Genomic DNA, 23,793 nt, shown 5'->3' on the forward strand with positions numbered 1-23,793 from the left:
CGGCCCCCCATATTGCCAATAACTCGGCGTGCAGAGTTGCGCCCCCGGGAAGCTGACAACTGTGAAAGCCATTGTGTTGTGGTGCAGATGTGCAAACCCAGGCCATGCTGGCTCTTTCATTGCTGATTGTGGCGTCAGTGTAGATGTCAGTGGTGTTCGGAGGTCTGCTCTGTTCCAGTTTCTTCTCAAGTAGTTTTCTGGCTTTCACATCACGTCTGGCGATAGGACGTTGTTTCCTCCGAGTTCCTAGCGGCACTTCCCATGGTGGCATTGTGAGTAGTTCCTCAGCCACTGGCATCGCGTGGGCTCGGTTATCCCATGCCATGACTTGTTTTCCCTGTGGTGTGTTTTCCAATCGACATCGCATTCGGAATTATGCTTCGCTTATGATGTCCCGTATTGGTGGTATAGGAGCTAACTTGAGCAGGTCCTCGTTCCTCGTGTGCTTTGGCAGTCCAGTGATCGTTCGAAGGGTTACCCTGTGTAGCTTTTCAATGTCGGTGAGATCTCGATTGGAGAAATCGTACACGGGTGCCCCGTACAGGATCCTCCCGACTGCGACTGCTTTTGCAAGTGTTTGGCATGCGTTCTGCCGTGCTCCGCCATACTTATTTGATATGCGTCTGATCATGTGCAACATCGGATTCCATTTCCGCTTTAAAGTGCAGATCCACTGTTGGGGGCTATTGCAGCTAGCTATTTGTGCGCCGAGAATTCTGATTTGTCCGTTTGAAGATGTAATATCTGCACCACCGATGTGGAGTGTAATCTGCTTGCATGGATTCGTTGATCTTTTACCATCTACGCTGAGCAGTTCCGTCTTCTCTGGCGACAATTGTAGTCCGAGGTTGTCTAAAGTATCGGAGAGGCTGAGAATCGCTGCGCCGCTTCCGTCCATATTGTAATGTCGTCAGCGTAAATAGTGAAACGCGCCGTAGTGTCTTTCTCAAGTCTTTCTGCCACTCGTGTCATGGCGAGATTAAAGAGCATAGGTCCGAGGATGGATCCCTGGGGTACACCCCTATCCAAGTAATAGGTTCTTGGGCTCCATCCCAGTGCCTTGCCATGGAGCTTGATAGGCCTGCTTTGGAGGAAGCTGCGGATCCAATTGTATGCCATTTGGCTAGGGTATCTTGCTGCCAGTTCCTCCAATATGACCTCATGTTTCACATTGTCGAAAGCCTTACGCATATCAACTGCGAGGATGTAGTCTGGCATCTGCTTGCGAGACCTGCGGTTTATTACTCTGCGGAGCAACCATAGGCAGTCATGTGGGCCCATGTTTGGACGAAAACCTGCTTGTGCTGGGTGTAGTCCCGGTTGTTCGTATTCAATGTAGTGTTGCATTCTCGTGTGTAGCATTCGTTCAATCAGTTTACAGACTGTTGAAGTTAGAGCTATGGGCCGTAGATTTTCTGGCACTGTGTGGTCTTTGTGTGGTCACATCAATACAACGTTATTTCGAGGCACTCAATATTCTATTGCAATAAAAATAATGCCACAGTATGTTCATTTATACGAGTTATAGTAACTAATTGTAATTAGGTTTTAATTAAATATCGATCTATCCTGAAGTCATTGATGCTCTATTTTGGCATAAACAGAATGAAATCTTAGGCTAGAAATATAGTGCAAATTCATTTTTGGTTATGTCCACTTTAAACAAAAAAAAAATTACACTTTCAATATGGCTCGCAGGAAGCGGCCCGTCGACCAACTCGTCAAACGTGGTAGTGCCTTCAGGAAATTGATCATATGCAACAGTAGACTGCAAAGTGAAGTAAAATGAAGACAAATTTAGTATAAGGCAGGTTCAACTGATCCAAAGCTTGATATATTTTGCTCCTTCTTAGCCTCTAGTTGACACAATTAGCAAAAACAAGTGGTGTACACAGTTGTGTACATAGCGTGTCAAAGGGTTAACAAACTCCAGTTGAAGATATTGGCCTGAATTGTTCCATTCCGATTACAGTAGAACCCCGCTGTTACGTTCCTCACTGCTGCGTTTTCCCGGCTGTTACGTCGTTTTCCGCCGGTCCCGGCATAGCTCCCATAGGATACAATGTATTGGGAACCCCGCTGTTACGTCGTAACTGTCGGACCGTTCCCGTATGATACGTCGCGAAGTGCGCTCGGAGCCGACCGAGTGACTACCAAAGAGAGCCGCCATGGTGCATTTTCACGCAGCTTGGCCTCGTTTGACCGTAATATTAGCCGCATGAGAGGCGCAAGCAACAGAATCTTTCAATTGATGCAAACAAAAGCATGGCCTTCGAGATTCAAATTGCAAAGATGGCGTCTATGACGTAACTGCTCGCGAAAGCAAGGCCTTCGAGATTGGCATTTTCTATTGACAAAAGCATAGCCTTTGAGATTTGTATTGCACAAACATGGCGTGTATGACGTAATTGCTCGCGAAAGCAAGGCCTTCGAGATTGGCATTCACTTCTGCCATCGCGTTGGCGTAGACTCATCATCATCGTTATTTGTCGGAGATGGAGAACGGGAGGTGTTCGAGCTGGTTGGAGCTCGCATTGTCGTGCGTGCGGTTCGCGGTCGGACTCGCCGCGCCGGTCGTGATTGCGTGTGCTTAGTTCTTTCATGCCTACAGCTGTTGGTGTTAAAACAATCACATATGCTTATTACATTTCTGTGGATGAGGCCGTCCTAAGCTCCGCGTTTCAATCCATCGACTAGATCGCGGCTGAGCGCGCCAATTTTCGTGCTGCTCATAAGAATTGAAATAAAATTCTGTACCACTAAATATTTTGCCGTTTTTCCTGTTTTTTGGCTCTTACGTTTCCCGTCTCTTAAGTTTATTTCCTACGGTCCCTTCAAAAACGTATCGGCGGGGTTCTACTGTAGGTGAATTCATATGTCTTTCTTCGTAACTCGTTGCGCCTACAGGACGGTTTCGTGAGAAGCTTCTTGCCATTGCTAAATCTGTTTTGGCCTCCGAAACCGCAGTACCCACCCATGGCAATGAAAAGCAATGGTGCCCTTGTAATCAAATTGACGTCGCAACACAACGCGTGCGGAGCAGCAACTACGTATACACGCGACACATGCCGTCTCCGCCAGTGTGCGGAGAGATCTGGAGCAGAGATGGCAATTGAAAGCGACTGTAAACAAACGAACTCTGTGCGCGGTCTCACATCACTCCAGTTGACCACTAGTGACTTGGCGTCAGCCTTGGAGAGGGCGGAGGAGAGAGAAAACAGAAGAGCCGTGTTTTCTTCAAAGTATCTCACTACTTTACAAAGCTTCCGGGGCTTTAGTTATCGCTTGTGCTGCTGGAAGCAACAGATGCGTCATTGGACAGCCACCACCATCATCGCTACCCTGTCGCCTTTTAAGCAGTATACATCTGGCCAAATGCTATAACGTTTTGCACGCGGAACGTTAGGGGGCACTGCAATCATGGCGCACATAGATGTGCAAGTGGCTATGTCACATATTTTTTGTATTTCGCGGCCGTCTTTAATAAGCATAAAAACAGTAATACTTAATGGACAAAAAGTTAGCGACTGTCTAATCGGACGTCTTGCAAACCGATCTACAGCTTTCTAATTGGAATTTTTCTACCAGCTTCAAAGTTGGTTAATTGATCTTGCCTAGCTAAACATATAAAGGGATACTGAACAGAAATAGGAAAAAATGACGAAAACATCGAAATTGTACTCGGAAGACGGGACTGTTCCAATAAACAGAGTTTATTTCACATATTTTTGAACATTTGGCTGTATTTTTGGAGGATTGCGAGCACGCGGCGGATGCAGGGTGTATGTTCTCCTGTCCTGCTACTTCCCTTTCTCCACCATTCCTTTACATCCCACTCTCCCCCTTCGACAAAGGCACTAAGGCGTGCTGCACTCTTGGGGGCTTTACTCCACACAGGAGCATTGTTCACTGCCAGTGCCGTTCATGGTGGTTATAGAAACCATAGTGGGAACTGAGCGGGTTAAGAGACGTGGGCGACGGCTGACATTGTTGGCACGCCAGTTTCCGGTGACGTTAATCTTCACCTCCTCTAGCTCACAATGTGGCTGGCCACTAGACGAGGCAGTTAGTGAAAAACACATAAAATTAATTATTTTCCGCTAGTTTCTGCCTGGAATGAAGGTTGTGTCTACTGATTTCAGCACCCAGTCTTTCAGTTTGGCTGAAAATATCGGCGGTAAAAATTTTGCTCAGTATTCCTTTACGCTGACCACAAAAAGCAATATGACCTCGTACATGCAATACTCAGAATACGTGCATTTGGTCGCGTCGGTATATTTTTAAACTCTGGCTAGAGCTACCTGGGCCACCCTGTATATTTACAGTTTAGTAAAGCAAATGTGATACTACACGTAAAAAGCACTCAGCTTTAACATAAATAATTATTGAGTACTTATTTAAAAAATCAATTACTGTCAACGTTTGGAAATTGGGCAGTGCAAAAACGCAACTTCATGCTTTTTTACTTTGCTCAAGCTGTCAAATCACCATAACCACGTCTGAAACTGCTCTAAGTCTCTGCCTGTACACTTATCAGGCATTTCGGTGCTCGCACAGGCTCTCGTGAATACATTCGGTATCTGCCGGGAATCCCAGTTAACTGCGTACCAGCCACCAGTTGCAAATTTCTGCCTTGGGAAGAGCGCTGCCATTACCAGTAAAGCATGGAAAAAATTACGGCTCTCACACACGGCTGCCATACCAGGGAGCATTTTGAAACATTGATGCCGAACACGAAGGCTGTTGTGGGAGAGCAGACAACTTGTGTGGTTATTCCTGATGTGCTGTTAGAAAATCTTCGTTGCTTCATTGAAACAGAGCATTTGCTGTCGTGTGGAGCTTATCGTTCCTAGTTGTGTGCAGCACCTCGTCTACTAAGGTCGTGCTGTCACTGATGGGGAGCTTGCTGGACTGGACACGTGTTTGATGTGAGAGTGTTCGTCACGCCAACTACTCTGTGTGGTGCACTTAGCAATGTCACATAAAGAGGCAGCAGTGAATGGCGGTGCAGAGCGTTGGTGTTACGTTTGCAGGATGCTTACAACTGCACTAGGCCCATGCACTGTTGAGCAGTTTCCTTGAAGATGCTTGTCATAATAGGGTTGTCAGGATGCATTTCCTGTGCTTATCCATAAAGGCGGTTCTGCAGTGCTCTGTGAATGCTTTGGACGCCGGCAACACTGGGTGCGTCTGCCATTTCGTGCTGGGCACAGTCGCGAAATTATCAGCTAGTACCTCCATAGGCTGAGCAGCAGTACTTGACGGAGTTTTCGGCCCATGAAAATGCGGCTGTTTTCTTCGAAATCCAGCGCCAAATCATCAGTGGATGTTGCCGTGGTGTCACAAATCAACAAGAACACCATATTGGAGTTCTGTGCGCTTACAAACTCATCCAGACGGCAGCTTCAAGAAGTACACTGCTTTGTGAAGCCGAACTGTATTCTGTGGTGATGTGCGCTTATTATCTGAGGTAGGCTTTCAAGGAAATTGTTCGTTGCCGAAAGGATGCGACTGTCAAACATCTGAAATAAGCTTGCACTGCAATACATCTCTATCCATTGCATTTATTATTGCAACTATAAACATGCATCAGATATAGAAACCACATCGTTTCTGTGCAGCAACGCTCTGCTGCTTTCCTCAGCTCATTTTAGCAGCCACAGGCTTCTCTGTACCCTTCGCAATTGCGGGTTTCATTGTTGTTTCCTAAGAAGCGAGGCATGCACATATACGTGAGCGGTGCGCCGCAAAACAAACAGAAAACTGATTATGCTTTTCGGCTGTATACAAACAGAGTGCCCCAAGTATGATATGTTCTTTTAATGTTCACTAGTTGCTTATGATATGTTGTGGACGTAATCTATTGCACAAATTTAGTAAAATTGTTATTCTGGTTTTCTTTATCTCTATGTGTGTGCGTTCCTTGACATATCTTTTCAAACTTTGCGCTCCTTGCTTTCGCATCCCACAACGGCATTGCATTACCGTGCACTATTGCAAACACCATTTGAGGGGCCATGATTAGTGGAAAGATGAGTGTGATAATCCACAAAACGAATAGATCCACTCTGTGGCTCTGTAACTCTAGCTCCAGCAATTCAGAGCACACACTGACCACGCAAATATTGTGTCGTTCCCTTTTACTAAAAAGAAATCAGAGGGTCCCTTCTGCATTCACCTAAGACGACTCGAAGGCGAAAGCCATCTTTTTCTTCTCAGTCGATGTAGGAAGCCTACATGAATGTCCGGTCATGTTGGCTCCTTAGATGTATTTATCCTGCCCCTCCACCCTCCGAAAGCTTTGTGCACCTAGCATGGTTTCGCACTGCCTCCGTGATCAGCTCGCCTTTGACCAAGCTACGAAGTCATGTGATGACGGTGTAGGCTTATGCCACAGGAGCGAAGGAACGAGACGGCTGAACCAGAATAGACGCCAGCAGGGAACACGAGCCATGGCTTCGCGTACCACTGCGAAGTGCCGTCTTTATCTTATTCTCTTGAGGTCGCATGCTCTCCGGTTTTGTTTGCCACCCTAAGGAGGGTGCTACAACGGCATTATGTAGTGTTACATCACATGACATCACGCCAGAATTTGTGATGTCACGATGATGTCACAAATTTTTGCGATCTGTGACGTCATCACGGGATGATGATTTTTTGTACCACTCGTCCCCGATGCCGCAGGACACAAGACGCCGACGCCGACGCGGAACGCCGACGGTCAAATTTTGTTTAGTGAGGCATATAAGGCTTTCGCCTTAAAAAAGAGAAGGATAAGAGTGGTGTAAAGTGAAAGGAAGACGTGGCATACACACTGCCTCGTGAAGCTTCTTTTTGAAGGAAAATCAGTCTTAGCCTTTAAAGAGTGTCGTAATCCCCCCCCCCTTTTTTTCCTTATATTTTTGTTTATGGTTCTTTCCTTTCTTTTTTCTTTTTGTTTTTAGCACCTCTTTTCTATTCTCTTTCATTCTCCCTTTATCAGTGCAGGGTAGCCAGCTGTTCGAAGAACTGGCTAATCTCTCCGTCTTTCCGCTTCCTTCTTCCTTCCTTCCCTAAAGACGCCTGTTGAGGCCTTTGTGCCGATCGAGTCTTCTGTGGCGGCACTAGAGTTTTTCTGCAGACACACGCAGCAGTGTCTGTGGCCCTGATTTTTAACATATATCTTTCTCATCTTATACCATTGATGGAGCCTTACACATGTTTATATATGTAAACCATCGCTTTTGTTGATCAGCAACACCGACAAGCAAATTTTCATCGATCATGTACTCTCTCGCACATCTGCGACTTCCGTCTGTTCATAAACGTGCATACGAAATTTAGTTTGGCAAGTCTAAGCTATTTCGCAGGCAGGGCATCAATATTGCACTGGGAAATAAGAATTGAGGTTGAAGAGTGCTTTTGTGCACGATGGTCATTGCCAAGCAAAAGCACTGTGTGCTTGTTGATGAGACCAGTTTGCGTCAGTTCTTTTTATTCTTTGTTCCGCTAACCAATACATTCAATTAAAATCGATGTTACGTTGTTGCCGGCCTTGTCACGGCTTTCTCATTGTTTGAACAGTGCATGAAGCATTGGGAAGTCATATCAGAATGAAGGTAAAAAACCAGCAGCTAGCACCTGGAATGCTGCAATATGAGACTGTTTCGTTTTTGGTCCAGGAAAATGATGGCGGATTGAGCTAGCAGCTTATCGATAGATGGTGCTACACATTTTGAATATCCCCCATCACTGCCGTTTAGGATCGCCAGTCTGAGCAGAAAGTCAGAAAAATCAGATGCCGAAGAGTTTCAGCATCCGAAATTTAAGATGTATTTATATAAATTGACTTCATGGGTCCTGTGACAGTGACGGTAGAGTGTACTAGAACAGGGGAGTGACCGGAACGAGCTTCGAAAAGTGAAGCCCAAAGAGGGTCAATCCGCTCGTAGCGCTGCGATCGGTAGTCTGCAATCTGTCGTCGTTTAAGAGTTGCGCGCGGCTCCGCCGAAGTGGTGCAGGGGTAGAATGCCCATTTCCCACTCAAAAGGCCCGGGTTCGAATCGCAGCTCTAGAGAGTGGGTACTTATTCTTGGTGTTACCTTTTGCAGCTGTATTGGTTTTCCTTTTTTTCCCTAAAACTAGCTTTAGTTGCTACGTGTTGCTTCAAAAAGTAACGCAAGATGCAAAGAAAAGTAGAAGAAATTTGACAGTGAGCGTAGGTATTTGCAGCGCCACCGCCCGGGAGTCAACAAAAACGTAAAGTATGGCCTCCGAGATTTTTGCGAATACGTGACTCGAAATGAGATTTCACACTTTACGTTACTTTTTTAGCAATAAGTAGCAATAGAAGCTATAGTTTTAAGAAACGAAAGAACCAATACAGCTATAAAAGGTGACACTATAAGAATAAAAGCCCGCCATCTAAAGCTGCGACTCGAACCCGGGCCTTTTTAGCAGGAAGCGGGTATTCTACCCCTGCACCACTTTGGCGGAGCCGCACGCAACTCTTAAATGACGACACATCGCAGACTACCGATCGCAGCGCCGCAAGCGGATTGACCCTCTTTGGGCTTCACTTTCTGTACGTGGGTGCTGCGGCCGTTCCGAGCACTCCCCTGTTCTAGTACACTCTAGTGACGGTAAAGAGTGCGAATTTTCAAGCACGTTGAGAAAATCGCCATTTTACTACACTTGGCGACCAAAAAAGCTAAGTTCGTATTGCATTATACATTCCACAAATGCCTATCACATTCGTAAGATAAGTACTGCAGTCAACATACCTTGGATGCACAACAGTATTGGGTTACATTCCGTAAGTGATGCAAAATATAAAATTACATTTTTCCCCTTCATTTAATATGTATTTATTGCAGTTTACATAAATAGCCTCCGATTTGTTTCCAGGTCAAGGTACTTGCAGTAACATTTTCTTTCCCATATTTATTTAATAGTAAATTCTTCTGTTGTGTGTTGGTTTGTGCTATAGATTTGAAACATCTTGGCTGCTGGCTCACCAACCTTGTAATTTAATTGTTCCTTTTGTGCAATTTATGTAATGTTCAAAAGGAATTTTCAGTTTTTTATTGTGGCTGTCGGAGATTCATATCACTATACTTCTAGTTTCTCTGTAACATTTACTTGCATTTTTTTCATGTTTCTGTCATTACTTTCATTTTATAGGCTCATATGATATTTTATTGTGCTTTAACTTGTACTTACTGTGCTAATGTTAGCTTATCTAATGCATAAGAAAAAGAATTCTGAATATCTTGAATGTTCCTGAAATGTGTTCATTTTTGTAAATTCAGTCAGTGGAGGATGTGATAAATGGTAATTGCAAATATATTTACTACGAAGTTTTATCTTGGCCATCCTAATTGCAAGCGCAGATTCATACCTGCGCGTGAGCAATGGGTTGCAGCCTTTTACCATGGTTTTGCTGTTGTAAGCTGCCATTTTTCCTGCTTTAAAAGCTGCTGTTGAATATGGAAAGCACTCCCATCACTGACAGTATAAATTTATTGCAGGTTTAGGCCTCGTTTCTACCCACGGGAGCAAGCGATGCCTCATAGCTCTGGCAGGCAGGCGTGGATGATGAACCCCCCTGAACTGCGAATGGTTCCAGCTCGAAGTATGCAGCCAGCAACACCTGGAGGAAGTGATACTTCAGTAGCTGTTGTGAAGCAGCTCAGTGATGAAAGGAATTCTTTAAAGTCTCAGCTGAAGACTATGGAAGAGCGAATCAAGGTTTGTTTCCGTATAATATTACTGCAACTATACTTAGGTGCCTCAAATTGAGTTTTCCTTATCTATCTGTCCTTCCATTTTGTTGACCACCATTGTCATCATCGATGGCACAAGAAGTTCGTAATCGTTTTTGGCCATCTTGTCATCACTAGCTTCTCCATAACTGCCTTAACCAGGATATTAACCCTTTGAGGGTCGAATTTTTTCGCGAAATCCAGTCCAAAAATGTGTAATTTTTTTATTGCTGAAATAAATTCTTCAGACGATTCTATTTCAGAAAAAATTGACTAGAATTTTTTTCGTGACTGTAAAGTCACAAAAAAAAATCAGTTTTGTTGTTACATACATATGGTTTATTCAGTAAAATCAAGCAGAATCCTAAAAAAAAAGCTTCACAGTTTTTTATGAATAAAAATTATGCATTGTATTAAACATAGCTCACAAACATACAAAAATAAGCACACCAGAGTACGTTTCCGGTTAAAAACGCTCGTGCTCTAACACTAAAATCTTTTCAGCGTGTGATAGTCTTTGAAGCATGGCTCCCCGCGCACGAGTTTCAGATGTCGCTCCTTGATCGTCATCGGAGTCTGAACTTGGCAAAAAATCCTCGTCTGACGAACTGAAATCCAATGAATCAGATTCTGATTCGGCACTTGGAAAATAGTCCGCATCAGAAGAATCTCTGCTCGACTCACCGGCAGCAGCGCAACCGGCGCGCGCTTCCATAGCGTAAGCGAACTGCATCAGTGAGCGCACGGAAGAGAACTATGGTTGTGCGCCCGTCCGGAAAGCAAAACAAGTGAAAAAGCTACAGTAATACTTCGTCTTATCGCCAACAAGACGTATAGTTAGTTTTTCCGAGACCTCAAAACAGGAAACGCAATCACGGCGGCGTCGTGTGTGTAATTTAGCGCCGCACGGAAACAGATGTAATCGCGCGCCGGGGTGCAATAAACGAGAGAGTAACAAGCGGTCATCCTTTGAGAGATTAGAAACCAAACAGCCATCAGCTTTGCGGGCGCAAGAAGCGAAAACCACCCGAAGGACGAAATCGAAACCAGCCGGACCGTGTGCGCGCGTTCTGATGCGAGACTACAAGCCGCCGCGCTTCTTTGGAAAAAAAAAAAAGACGGAGAGACATTGGCACATTAAAAAAATTACACGTATTCCCGAAGCGTGGCAGCACATTCCAAGCAAGAGAAATGGGAGAAGGCGCGCGTTTGAAGCCAAACCCCGCCGCGGGCGCTTTCGGTTGCACAAGCGATAGCCGGCGCGCGGCGCGCCATTTTGCGAAGCATAAAAAAAGCAACAACAGAGAGACATCGGCACATGAAAAAAATTCCACGTATTCCCGAAGCGTGGCAGCACATGCCAAGCAAGAGAAATCATCGAAAAAGGCGCGCACTTTAAAGCAGCTGCACCGCGAACGCGCTCGGATGGGCAAGCGATAGGCGGCGCGCCGTTTTGTGAAGCGAAAAAAAAAATACAACGGAGAGACATCGGCGTATGAAAAAAATTCCACGTATTCCTGAAGTGTGGCAGCACAGGCCAAACAAGAGAAATGATCGAGAAAGGCGCGCGTTTTAAAAATAAACGCTATGCCGTACATGTACGACGAAAACCCTTTGGTACCAGGAAGCTTCTGCCGTACATGTACGGCGAAAACCCTGAAGGGGTTAAGTCATATCCATAAAGCAATACGCATTCTATGGTTAATACCGGTAAATACTTTCCTCTTTATGCCTGTCCACATTGATAGCCTGCTATAAATGACTGGAAGTTGAAATATCCATCCTGCCGTTCACAGTGCACGCTGGGCAAGTGAGACACTTGTACAGATTTCGAGGAATGTTCGAAGGAAGTTTTGGACATTGAAAAAACTACCTGTCGAGAAATAGAAAAGCACCATTTTAGAACAAGCCATTGCTGTCTGCATGGTATTGTACAGTCGCGGCCACTGTTAGAGGGAACGCGTACCGGGTGACCGCGCTCCGCGGAGCACCACGACGGGCGCCGTGCGAACTATTGCGGCGCAAGCGCAATCAGCGCCACAGGCGGAGTTAGCTGCGCGTCGTCTGCTACGGTGCCTCCCACTTCGCCTCGAGTGGCGAAACCTAGATTGCGCGCGTGCTTTGGAATACACAAACCCTGTAGCAATGGCGCGTCAATAGATACTATTCTAAATCAGTTATGAAAGCGCGCAGGCATGCTGTACGCCTAAAATATTAACTGCGCCTTTTACTTCTAGAAGTTCCCTTTGATCACAGAGGGTGGGTTTCAGAATTGGCATGCTAAGGAAGTAAAAAAATCACATGACAAACAAGAGATATTGATAAATCTGTGCTTCAGATTTATTATATATACAATGAAGCCAAGACCATGGCTGCAAATGAAGCTTAGATGATGGTCTCCTTCCTTTCGGAGACAATTGAGGCAGCAGGGTGCAATGTCCGAACCAATGACGAAGGTGAATTTTAGTACCTGGTTGCACTTCCCCCGGAGGCAATCACGGCGGCCATCCTACGTGGCAGGGAACTGTATAACGGATCCACAAGGGTGGGATCCAGCTTAAGGCGTTCCCATTCAGCGTGGACTGCTCTCCAAAGGCTGTCCCTTGACATTCCATGGAGGGCTTGGATGCGAGTGCCGCTTTCATTTGGCCTCAAATATTTTCAATAATATTGAAGTCTGGTGACTGGGGCGGCCACTAAAACGGCGATGTTGAGCTGGCGTAGTAGGGCTTCAACTTTCTTCGAAGTGTGCACAGACGAACGGTCGTGTTGGAATACAGGACCAGCCCCGGAGAAGTGCACCTTTGCAAGTTCGCGATGGGCCACTGTGGTCAAAATTTCGCAGTACTTGTTCGCTGTGAACTTGCCGTCGATTCTCACAAGAGGTCCGAGACCGTCTTTTGTGATCATGCCCCAGACACTTACAGTTGACCTTCCGCTTTTCGAGACTCTTTGTAAGAACTTTGGCTGGTACCTGCATCAAGGAAAAAAAGAAAAGAACATTTGGGTATCTAGACTACCGATTGTGAACGCATAAAGTAAGGAAACGTACAGATAGCTGAAGCCGTTACGAACTTGTTCAAGCTATGTTTAAACGTGCAGTGTTTGAAATGCCTTTACGATGAACCACAGTCTCATAAGTCGTCATTGCGTTCTTCTAAACAATTTCGGTGCACGTTAATGATTCCTAGGTGGTCAAAATTAATCCGGAGCCCCCCCCCCCCCCCCTACAACGCGTCGCATCGCCTGTGTAGCGTCGGCCGTTAAACCTCATAATCAATAATCGTCATAAAAACGAAAGCATCCGGGAGTCTCGAGATGTATGCATGCAAAAGGAATGACACACCCATTTAAACATATTCACAGTACAAAATTGGAAGCCCATGCTGGAAGCACATTTCTTTCTTACAAAAAGCACGTTTGCTAAAACACATTCTCGTGTAGCTTACTGGGTGTTGTCAGGGCGCCAAATACCGGATTGCTGATCGCACGATGTAGTGAACGTGCACTCGTCTGTGAAGACGACTTGCTTCCACTCCTCAGTTGAACGTTGCGCATGCTGTCGAGAAAACTGCAGCCGTTTTTCTTTGTTCTGAGCGCGAAGAAGAGGCTTTTGGGCTGCAATCCTGCTCTTCAGACCCGCTTCCCGGAGGCGTCGCTTGACCGTTGTCACGGATGCTCTCAAGTCGAGGGTATTTTTGATTTGCTGAGCAGGAGAGACCTGGCTTCACGGCTGCCGCTGCAACGATCCAAGCATCCTCTTCTTCAGTCATAACTCGAGACCTCGGCTTCCGCGGAGCATCCTTGATCCGGCGGCAAGATTTAAATGCTCTTACGATCCTGTTGACTGTCTTGAGCGTTCTTCCCGTCGCTTCGGCGATTTTTCGCTGCGACCTACCCTTGAAATAGAGCTCGACGATTTTCCAGTGCTCATTCTCAGGAACTCTGGCCGTGCCGGAAGGTATTGCTTTGACGAAATGCCACACTAAGAACACATGCAGCCCCTTTTAAACTCATAACGAGCAGAGTTTTATCAAGAGTGGGCGTAACTTTCGTCGCCTAAGTGCGCTGTTTGACATGTGAAGCATCCAAGGCACACGCTTTTAATCTTATGCCACGTGCTCTATCTCCTTTTGTAACCAAGTGAAATTTCAGCGACCAACTTCATTTTGCGACGAAAACAAACGTCTGAAATTCGAAGCCGAATACTGGGTGTAGCATGAACGGCGCGCCCAGATAACCCAGTTCAAATACTTTCTGTCGAGCTCCACAGCTACAGTATTTTGAACCAGAGTGCGTGCGGCGAAGTGGGAGGCACCGTAGCAGACGACGCGCAGCCAACTCTGCCTCTCGCGCTGATTGCGCTTGCGCCGCAATACTTCGCGCGGCGCCCGCTTGGTGGCCCGAAGAGAGCGGCCACGCGTACCGCGTTCACTCTAACAGTGGCCGCGACTGTACATTTGATGTGTCACGTAATTCACTGGGAGGCAAAGGTACAGATGGCACACTGACACATCATTCACCTTGTTGGTGATTTGTGTAGTATTTCGAATACTTCAGAAGTTGCACAAGGTTGCGGTAGTGTCCTGTGATCACGATTTATCTCGAAGAGGTTCGCTACTGCATATTTTGCAATGATCTGCCGAATGACTTGCAATTGAGTCTTAAAGTGACTAGGCATGGTCATGTAGGTGGTCATTACCACAGTGGCCTGTTTGCCCAGTGTAACAGTGCCTGTGCGAAAATGGCATCTTATAGAACAGGGAGGGCTCTCAAACTCACCTCAGCTTTTGGGCCACAGTCGTGAAACTTTCTCCCACAAGGGCTGCTTTCTCCTGCAAGAGTCATTTTTGGGTAGTCCAGGAAATCATTTTTTTCCTGCCACAGAAATTGATTGATGCTAAAGTGTAGGGTATCACATGATAGAGGAAGAATTTGTCTTTTCAACAGTATTAATTTCAAACAACAGATTCATTTTGAATATTAACAAAACATTATCAAAACAAAGAAACATGTAACAAAAAGAAAAAATTCATAGAAATATCAGTGCTACTCTGCACAAGTTAAACATAAAAAATCAAAAGAAGCACTTTGAATACAAGGCCCTTATATAATTATACTGCAAATATAAGCTCTGCAAGTACAAATGTTATTTCCATACATACAAAAATATAAGCACTAGTGCCTATCATGCCACTGCACGAAACAGTTTCTCGACACGGTGAAACAACGGTTGGCTGCACATGTTTTGTAGAAAACATATTTTTTTCTGCTCAGCTTTCCTTTTGTGTTAGCATAGTGTGCAGTTTCAGTATTTTTCCTTTTTTTTTGTGCTGGGGGCCCTGAGGCGCCTTCCCGTGTATGTGTTGAAAAGAACAGTGTACCCCGTTTTTGAATCTGTCAAAACGCATAATTCGTGTCCCCATTTGACCACTTTGCCCCTCATGTACTGCTGAATACCAGCCGGACCTTTAGATTTCACCATTTTCTCATCCACGGAAAGGTTCCCACGCGGTTGAAAAATTAGCGCATGAATCGTCCATGAGTTGTACTAGAAAACACACGCGGTGAAGCTTCCTGCGGGATGCGGCAGTCGTCTTCTCCGGATCAGAGACACTCATAAAGGCAAGCAACACCTGGAACCTTTTCCGTGTCATCACTAACGGTGGATGAAGGCCTATGTGTCGTCGCCTCCAATAGCAATGCAGGTGCGGGACTTGAACGATTCCCATGAACACCAGAAGTCCAACGAACTTGTGCATCTCCTCCTCAGTGACCTCCCTCCAGGATCCGTCCCTCTCACTTTACGTGGGCTTTTCAAAAATATGCATCCACACATACCTATTTGCGTGGTTGCATATCTCTCTGATGACTTCAGCGGGGAAAAACAACACGTAAGAAGCCGCCGTGCGGCACTCCGAAGCACTAGGTCAAGGTATACTCCAGGTTGTCTTCGTGGAGAGAACTCCACTCTTTGTGCAGCAGGTGCCAAGTGCTCCAGCCCGAACAAAGTTGACACCCTGCACATAAGAGCTGTGACCTTTAGTATGCACCGGATACATTTACGTCGATGCGCGGCAGCGATAAAACAGCCCGAGGAGAGAGCAAAACTTATAGGCGGGATACCTGCTGATGTTTTGGGGTAGTTTGACGCACTTTCGCCGTCCGTACTGAAGTCTGACTAATTGAAGTTGTCTTCTGTGTCTGTGCTGCTACCATCATCCAGAGATTCTTGCTCAGATTCATTGGAATCTGTCAAAATTCGCCGTTCCTGTGGGACACCCGTGAGCAACCTTGACGCCATAACCACAACCACGAGTGCTCACCTCCACGACTACGAAGGAGCTTTAATAATTCCCCCGCGGCGGAAAAACGAAAGTCAAAAGTGAAGCTGATAAAATACTTCCTCTTTTACCCTTTAGATGGTGTAGCACTCCAGAAGCACTCAGGGAGCGCCAAAATTTTAACTTGAAGTCATTGATAATATACATATACTAGTACTATCGATGGGAATAGGCACGGTGACAAAAGTGTTAAGCGCCGGGCGTAGAAAAAAACGTCAGCTAAGGCTGCCATTAGAAAGAATGCCTTTCCTCCCTCTCATATATGGATCATTTCTGAAGGGGATCAGTATTCGAAAAACATATCGATACTGATCTTCAGAATGACTGAAATCGAGATGCCGATTCTTAAATACAGAGCTTCTGGATCACGGTTTTGTTTCAACACGTAGTGACTGCATGAGGTGCCTCACAAAACAAATGCCTGAGACCAGTCACGTCTGTGTAGCTCATGAACATATTTAGTATTAAGAAAATAAACATATATATATATATATATAGGTCATGTGAGGGCTGGGCCACGAGCAAAAGGTCAGTGGGCAGCCCGCGGGCCGCATGTTTGAGACCCCTGTTATAGAAAATGGCACTTGTGCACTTTACAAGCCTTTGCACATGCTTCTTTTCAGATACAGGATTATTAGAATATTCTTAATTAAATCTGCGTTAAAGAGTGGAAAGCTTATTACGTGAACAGAAGGCAACTTTTATTGCTATTTTTTCTGCAATGTTTTTCAACCTGTGCAGTACCTCATAGGGAACAACTCCTGTACAGGAGTGGGGATTGCCTTGAACGCTTTATTCATTTTTATAATATATAATTGTTATTGTTCGGTCTCGTGGTCGCTGTGGAAGTCTGCAATAAAGTCAAAAGCCACCTTGCAGCAGCCATTGTACTGCTTGGCATAGAAAACTACTTGCAGCGGTGGTCCAACTGCCCCATTTGTGCCATTTTGCTACAATCCTATTTCCATGCGCCTTTTCAAGAACAGCTTGCACCAAGTTTGCCAAAGTGCACTATTCCGTCTATCTGCATGGCAGTGGAGCGTGTCTGGCCCAAAATATTCTTGGTCTGACACCAAACATATACTAGTAGCGGCTTTTCCACATTGCCATGGATGCCCTCCTTCTCACTGCTTCCACTTTCGGTGCTGCCGTGTATGCGTGGCACCTCCAGTGTTGACAGTTTTGCATGTTTTATATAGTCTGGAAGCTCGCCTCTGTCGATGAACAACTGGTCTTTTTTCTTTTGAGTCACTATGCATGTCGTGATATAGCCACGCCGAACATACGGCTGCTGCTTTATGCACCGTGCACTGTAAATCGTGTCTTCATACAGATGTATATTCGAACGTGCAAGAGTTTGATAGTTCGCAAAATTTTTTTTCACGCTGCACAAGTTTCTTCAGTGTGCCAGTCGTAAGGCTAAGCCTAAATTCCCAAGTAGAACCAATGCATGCCCGGCACGAAGTGGGGCCACTGCCGTTCATGTGCATAGAAATGCTTGTTGCGCTTCTTAACTGCGAAACCCTCACATAATGTAGTGGCATAGAAGGAGAGCCACACGGGCAGACGCACCGTGAGCCGCAAATAGCACGTGGGTGCGCTCACGCATCCATTATAAAACGTCGTTTAGACAGCAAATATGTAAGGCCTGTGTACTTATATTTTGGTGCACGTTAAAGAATCCCAGGTGGTCGAAATTTCCGGAGCCCTCCACTACGGCGTCTCTCATAATCATATAGTGGTTTTGGGACGTTAAACCCCCGATATTATTATTAGACAGCAAATATGCTCGTCAATTGGCAAAACGAGGCCAGACAAGTCGTTCGCTCGAAGAACTTCACAGCTGATTACCACTCACTTCAAAATAGGCTAGCAGGTGCATTCACCGTGTGTTCTCAAATCCCACAATGATAGCTAGTATTAAAGGGAAGCTGAAGCACTTAAAAAAAAAGAAGACTTTTGAGTGTGTAATCGCAGTTTGTTCCCTGCTGAGTTCAAAAATAAATGTGAGAGCTTTCAAAAGGGAATGCAAAAGTGAATGCAAAAAGAAGTTGCAGGGCTTTTGTGACGCTGAGCGAATGTGGTGACATCTTCGTTATGCCCTGTCATCTGCAACAGCAGCACTGTTGAAGCATGGCATCCATGATTAGGTCCAGCTACAATGCGCAACTGGAACTAGTCATGGAGGCTACGGTTGAAGATACGAGAGACGCTTGTTCACATTGTGCTCGGCTGTTTGTCGTTATGTTAGATATACCATAATCCAGCTGCAGAACTTTCAGCGTCTCTATATTTACTTGATCCTCCTGTACATAAACAGCACTGTTGCAGTTCGGGTCAGTGAGTTACAGGAACTTTCCGTCCAAGGGCAGCGCGGCTCCACCAAAGGGACCAAGAATGACAGTTTTGTTGTTCGTTTCCACGCTCACACTTTGGGTGCACTCGCATGGGCGGAGCAAGACAAACTTTTCTTTCATGTATTCTAAAGCTCCTGCTGCAACAACTGTGGAAAAAATTACGACATCGTCGATAATAATGTCGGTCCTTGTTAACTGCGAAGTTTTACCGAATTCTAAAACCCACTTCAGCTTCCCTTTAAGTGGCACTAGGACGTGGGTTTTTCGCTGCTCACAGACTTGCCTAAGTGCGGATGCGGGGTGTATTGGCTTCGTTAAATGAAAAGTGCAATGCAAAATAATTTTTAAAAATATAAATAATTGTGTAATTATATGGGAAACAAATGAGGTGTAGTTGCATTGGTTCTTAGCACTCGCAGAGCCCTGAAACATCCTGCCTTGCAACCCTATTTGAGAGCCCCTGTCAGCGGCAGATCCAAGGGGTGGTAATTTAAAGGAGTCGTGACACAAAAATTTTCGCCCCGCGTTTTTTTGCTGCAATGTGTTGCTGGGGGCCTGTTAGTCATAACACGGCACATCGTTTGCCGCAGCGCGCGACAGATAATTAATTACAAGCTCCTCATTACCGACACAGCCTCAGTTTCGGTTTGACAGATCTCCAAAAACGACAAGCCGCCGTGTGCAACTATCACCACCTAGCGAGTGAAACGCTCGGTCACGTGAGCACACAGAACAGTGACGCATTTCCGCGCGGTCTGTCGTCGTCGGACTCATCGTCGTCTGATCGCGACGATTTTCTTGCGGCGGGGATGGAAGGAATTTTCGACATGGCGAATCACTTTAGTTCGACCCGCTGGCGAGGAGCGATTTGTCGGGAAGCGCGTCAAAACAGAAATGGCGGCTACGACGTCATCATAACTTGTACCGGCTGCAACGGTTACGTAGAGGAATTAGGGGGGTCACCTCGGGTCACCTCCGAGGGTGTCAATGCACCAGGTGCGGCCTATAATGCTGGATCGCGTTCGCGAACTTCAAAATTCATATAAAATACCTTCCAAGCTTTATTCGCTGTCGATATTTTGCAGATGGTACACGCACGTACACGGGAATCGACCCAGCAGGCTATATCGGCCGCGAAATTTTGTGTCAGTACCCCTTTAAGGGGTGAATGTAGGGGTGCCCCCCCCCCCCCCTTGCCAGTCCCCGTCCGCAGTCATCTTGCTTGTTCAAGGGACGCCCTATTCCCAGTTTCATCATGCTGCCTGTGAGAAGCATGAGGGGGCATGCTATATGGCAGCATCTGATGAATGGTGGTATTTCTATACGACAACACATACTCTGTACAGCAACAAACAAAAAACTCCCGCTTTCCTCCTATGGTTTGATTGTTCAATCACTGACTTATGCCCCCTCTATATATCTTCCTTTGCAGTATTGAATCATCATCTCTGTCTGTCTCAAACATGCTTCACAGCTCTAGAGAAAATGCATTGCGGTGAAGTGTTCCGATAGCGTCTGCGGGGTTGCAATACATAGTCAGCCTCCATTGCTAGCGAGTACACATTTTTTCTGAACGAGAACTATGCTTTCTGCAATGATTTGCGTGCTTAATATAGTTAATAATTATTTATTACGATGGAGCACCAGTCATTGTAAGTTGGGGATGTGCACGTGAGAAATCGTAAACAGGAGGTTCTCTGCTGGTTTTCCAGTTTGGCTGATTTCTCTGTGTGAAATTATGTTTTCACACCTGTCACTAACAGAACCCGTACATGCTATGCTCGCCTTGCATTAATGCTTCACAGCAATATACCTCTACCTCTGGTATATTGCGGTGAAGCCAACATATGCAGTTCTTTTGTGCGAAGAAGCTTTGATGGCTGCTTCTTTGACTGTTGGTCTTGTTTTCTTGTTAACATTACAGCAGCATTTTGTGTTTGCACACTAATAAGAATATGCACCAAAACGTTTGACTGTACTGCTCCAGGGATCCCAAACTCCATTTGGTCTGCTCCAAAACACACTTTGTTCAGCTCCAAACCTGCTCCAAATTGCAGTTCCTCATGCTCCAAATCTGCTCCAAAATAGCCTTTTTCCTTCCAGAAAAATTGCTCAAAATCCTAAATTCGCTGATTCACCATTGCTACTTGTCATCTGGTGAGCAGGTTAGTGCTGCTCTAAGAAGGATTTAGGGATGCCACATTAAGAGTGTGCTGACGTATACCTTCCAGAAAAATTGCTCGAAATCCTAAATTGGCTGATTCACCATTGCTACTTGTCATCTGGTGAGCAGGTTAGTACTGCTCTAAGAAGGATTTAGGGATGCCACATTAAGAGTGTGCTGACGTATACCTTCCAGAAAAATTGCTCGAAATCCTAAATTGGCTGATTCACCATTGCTACTTGTCATCTGGTGAGCAGGTTAGTACTGCTCTAAGAAGGATTTAGGGATGCCACATTAAGAGTGTGCTGACGTATACCTTCCAGAAAAATTGCTCGAAATCCTAAATTCGCTGATTCACCATTGCTACTTGTCATCTGGTGAGCAGGTTAGTACTGCTCTAAGAAGGATTTAGGGATGCCACATTAAGAGTGTGCTGACGTATACCTTCCAGAAAAATTGCTCGAAATCCTAAATTGGCTGATTCACCATTGCTACTTGTCATCTGGTGAGCAGGTTAGTACTGCTCTAAGAAGGATTTAGGGATGCCACATTAAGAGTGTGCTGACGTATAGGGAAGTACGCTTGTGTCTGATACCCCTGTCACACAGGACAACTTGAGTGCACTTTGAGTGAGCGCACTTCGCCGGTAGTGTCATTTGCACGCTGTCACACAGGAATGCTTAGTGACACTCGCTGCAAAGTACACTTGCCGGCAAGTGCGTTCGCCAAACTCACTTCGCTGCGACGGAGTGTCTATCCTCGGTAGCAGTGGCTTGCAAATAAATACAATAATGCAAAACGTGGCGATCATGGTATTTTTAAACCATCGTTCTCGTTATTAGGAATGTTGTCATGTGTTCAAACAAATGATACTACAACAAAAAACCTCGCTACTCTCGCCCTCGGGCTGTTTGCGGTCACGTCTGCTAGGGGGATGCGGGAGCACATGCCGTGCAATGGCCATGTCCATCGCGTTGTTTACTTCCTTGCACATGTGTAGGTCAGTCATTCTTTAAAGGGGCCATGACACCTAATTTTCTATCATAATCTGTGTTATGTGGATTAACCCTTGTGCATTCACAAATAAGCTGCCGAAATTTTAGCGCATTTGGTCGAGCACTTAATTTAGAATAGAATATTTTTATAAACATGCGAGCGGCCCGAGAGTCGGGCAACACTGGTGCGCTCGCGAGCTGTGACGTAACAAGCAGCTAGCTGTGCAAGCGCCTGCATTGCAGCGAACGATATTGTTCTGTGGTCAGCTGCACGTGATATCGAGATATTTTAGCTTTCTTCAGCTTGGCATTGAAGTTAAACGATTTGCAGCGGCTGAAACTTTGGTAGAAAACGACGGCTCCGTTCCGTTCTGCACATGACGTCACACGCGCCATTGCAATATGGTTGCCGGCGGTGGGCGGGGTTTACAGCCGGCGACTTCTAGGGCTTGTTTTGCGCTGTAATATTCGTTTACGGCCCACTTTTAAAATCTGTATAGGCATAATAGACCCTCTACTTCTAGTTTTCTCTGAAAACCACACATCTTTGGGCGACCGTGTCATGGCCCCTTTAATCATTTGCGATGGCGTGTGCCACTTCCACGAAGACAATGTGGTCCGACGCAGAGACGCGGGCGCTTATACACTTTTGGGAGGAGCAAATGAGTGCTGCCAAAACACGCTCCAAACGCCCGTCACCACTACACGTCCCTTCTGCACCGGAGTCTGCCATTTTTGTTTTCGATTCGTCTTGGATGTGACACTGTCTTGTCTCGGCTCGCGATGACCAATGATGTTATGCGGTTGCAATATTTACTTCATTTACGCGCATAGTTTATTGTAAATTATGTTCATGCCTATAACATGCAATTAAACTGCGAGCATTGCCAAAAATAAAATATATGTTGTGCTACTAAACCACCAATTGCCACTGCCATCATTACCAAAGCACACTTCTCTTTCTCGTGTAGCAGCGCGCCGCCTAAGTGACACTGTGTAAGTGCACTCGCTAAAAATGACACTAAGTTTGCCAGTGTGACCGGGATATGAGGAATGTTCATATCACCAACACACATGGTTCATACTAAATTTTGATTCCATGTCTAAAGACCGCAGCTTATTGTCAGAAGGGTGCTTGGAGGTGAGTATACTGGTTGGTTTATCTCAGATCAGAATATGTCAAGAATATCCGTCGATGACTGTTGGTCATTTTTTTTAATTTAGGGAAAGGCCAAGATGCCTTCAGCAAAGTGGAACACTTTTACCGCAGTTGACATTTGGAGGCTAGCCATAAGACACCTATCATACTGTGCCAATGAAAAATCACTAACGACCTGTACTAGGCATGCTCCTATGGAAACACCCTCATGTTGAATGTAAAGGTTTCCTTGTAGCTAATGGAAAAAATAATGGGGGTACAGTGGGTGTACATTAACTAAGAGACTGACCAAGCATCACTACTTCAAATCTTTTAATCCCCTAGCAACAAGAACTAAAACCTTCAAAATTTATTTTTTTCCTTGTACTATAGATGCACTACCATTATCATCACTAAACAGTACTGACTCTATAGAACTGATTACTGATCTATTAATTTTGTAATGGAGATTTGTGTTTTTTTTAACCTTTCTGCCTGGGCTCACATGAGCCTCCAGTATTTTGTAAATAAATAAAAACGTTTCTTTTTATTCATCACCATGTATATTTTTACGGGGATTATTTATTCGGCAAGAACTGGTCGAGCTAACACTGCACACAGTGCACAGGAACGCAGGTCAAAAGGCAGCTCCAGACTCTGCCCCACAGCAACAACGTCGTCGTCGTCTTCATCCATCCGGTATCAATGCGGCGCCCGTGCCAGAGTGACTTTTCCATACCCGTGACATTACCTCGGCCAGCAAAGCACCGTCCCGGTGCCTCTTATGGTTAGAAGGGCGTGTCACCGTTGTAGGGCTTCAGGCGAGAAACATGCACGATGTCAGTTCTGGGTGTAGCAGTCGATGAGTTTGTGGTCGGGGTAATCTCATACGTGACAGGTGTCACCTGGCGCAAGACTCGGTAGGGCCCAATGTATCGCGACAGAAGCTTCTCGCAAAGGCCAACACGACGAGATGGGAGCCAGAGTAGAACGAGAGAGCCCGGAGGAAAATCGGCATCGCTATGTCGACTATCATAGAGGGACTTTTGGGC

The 23,793-nt window shown here is 45.6% G+C and overlaps 1 protein-coding gene across 4 annotated transcripts in view; it reads left to right on the forward strand.

Annotated features, from left to right (window-relative positions):
• Nucleotides 1–23,793, forward strand: part of LOC119380289 (serine/threonine-protein kinase 31-like) — a 304,021-nt gene that overhangs the window by 101,038 nt on the left and 179,190 nt on the right. For all 4 annotated transcript variants that reach the window (XM_049417828.1, XM_049417833.1, XM_049417831.1 and 1 more), the window contains exon 11: nucleotides 9,510–9,729. In XM_049417828.1, the coding sequence (XP_049273785.1) occupies nucleotides 9,510–9,729 (220 nt within the window). The remainder of the gene's footprint in view (nucleotides 1–9,509; nucleotides 9,730–23,793) is intronic.

The sequence above is a fragment of the Rhipicephalus sanguineus genome, chromosome 1 (genome assembly GCF_013339695.2).
Source record: "Rhipicephalus sanguineus isolate Rsan-2018 chromosome 1, BIME_Rsan_1.4, whole genome shotgun sequence".
NCBI classification, from domain to species: Eukaryota; Metazoa; Arthropoda; class Arachnida; order Ixodida; family Ixodidae; genus Rhipicephalus; species Rhipicephalus sanguineus.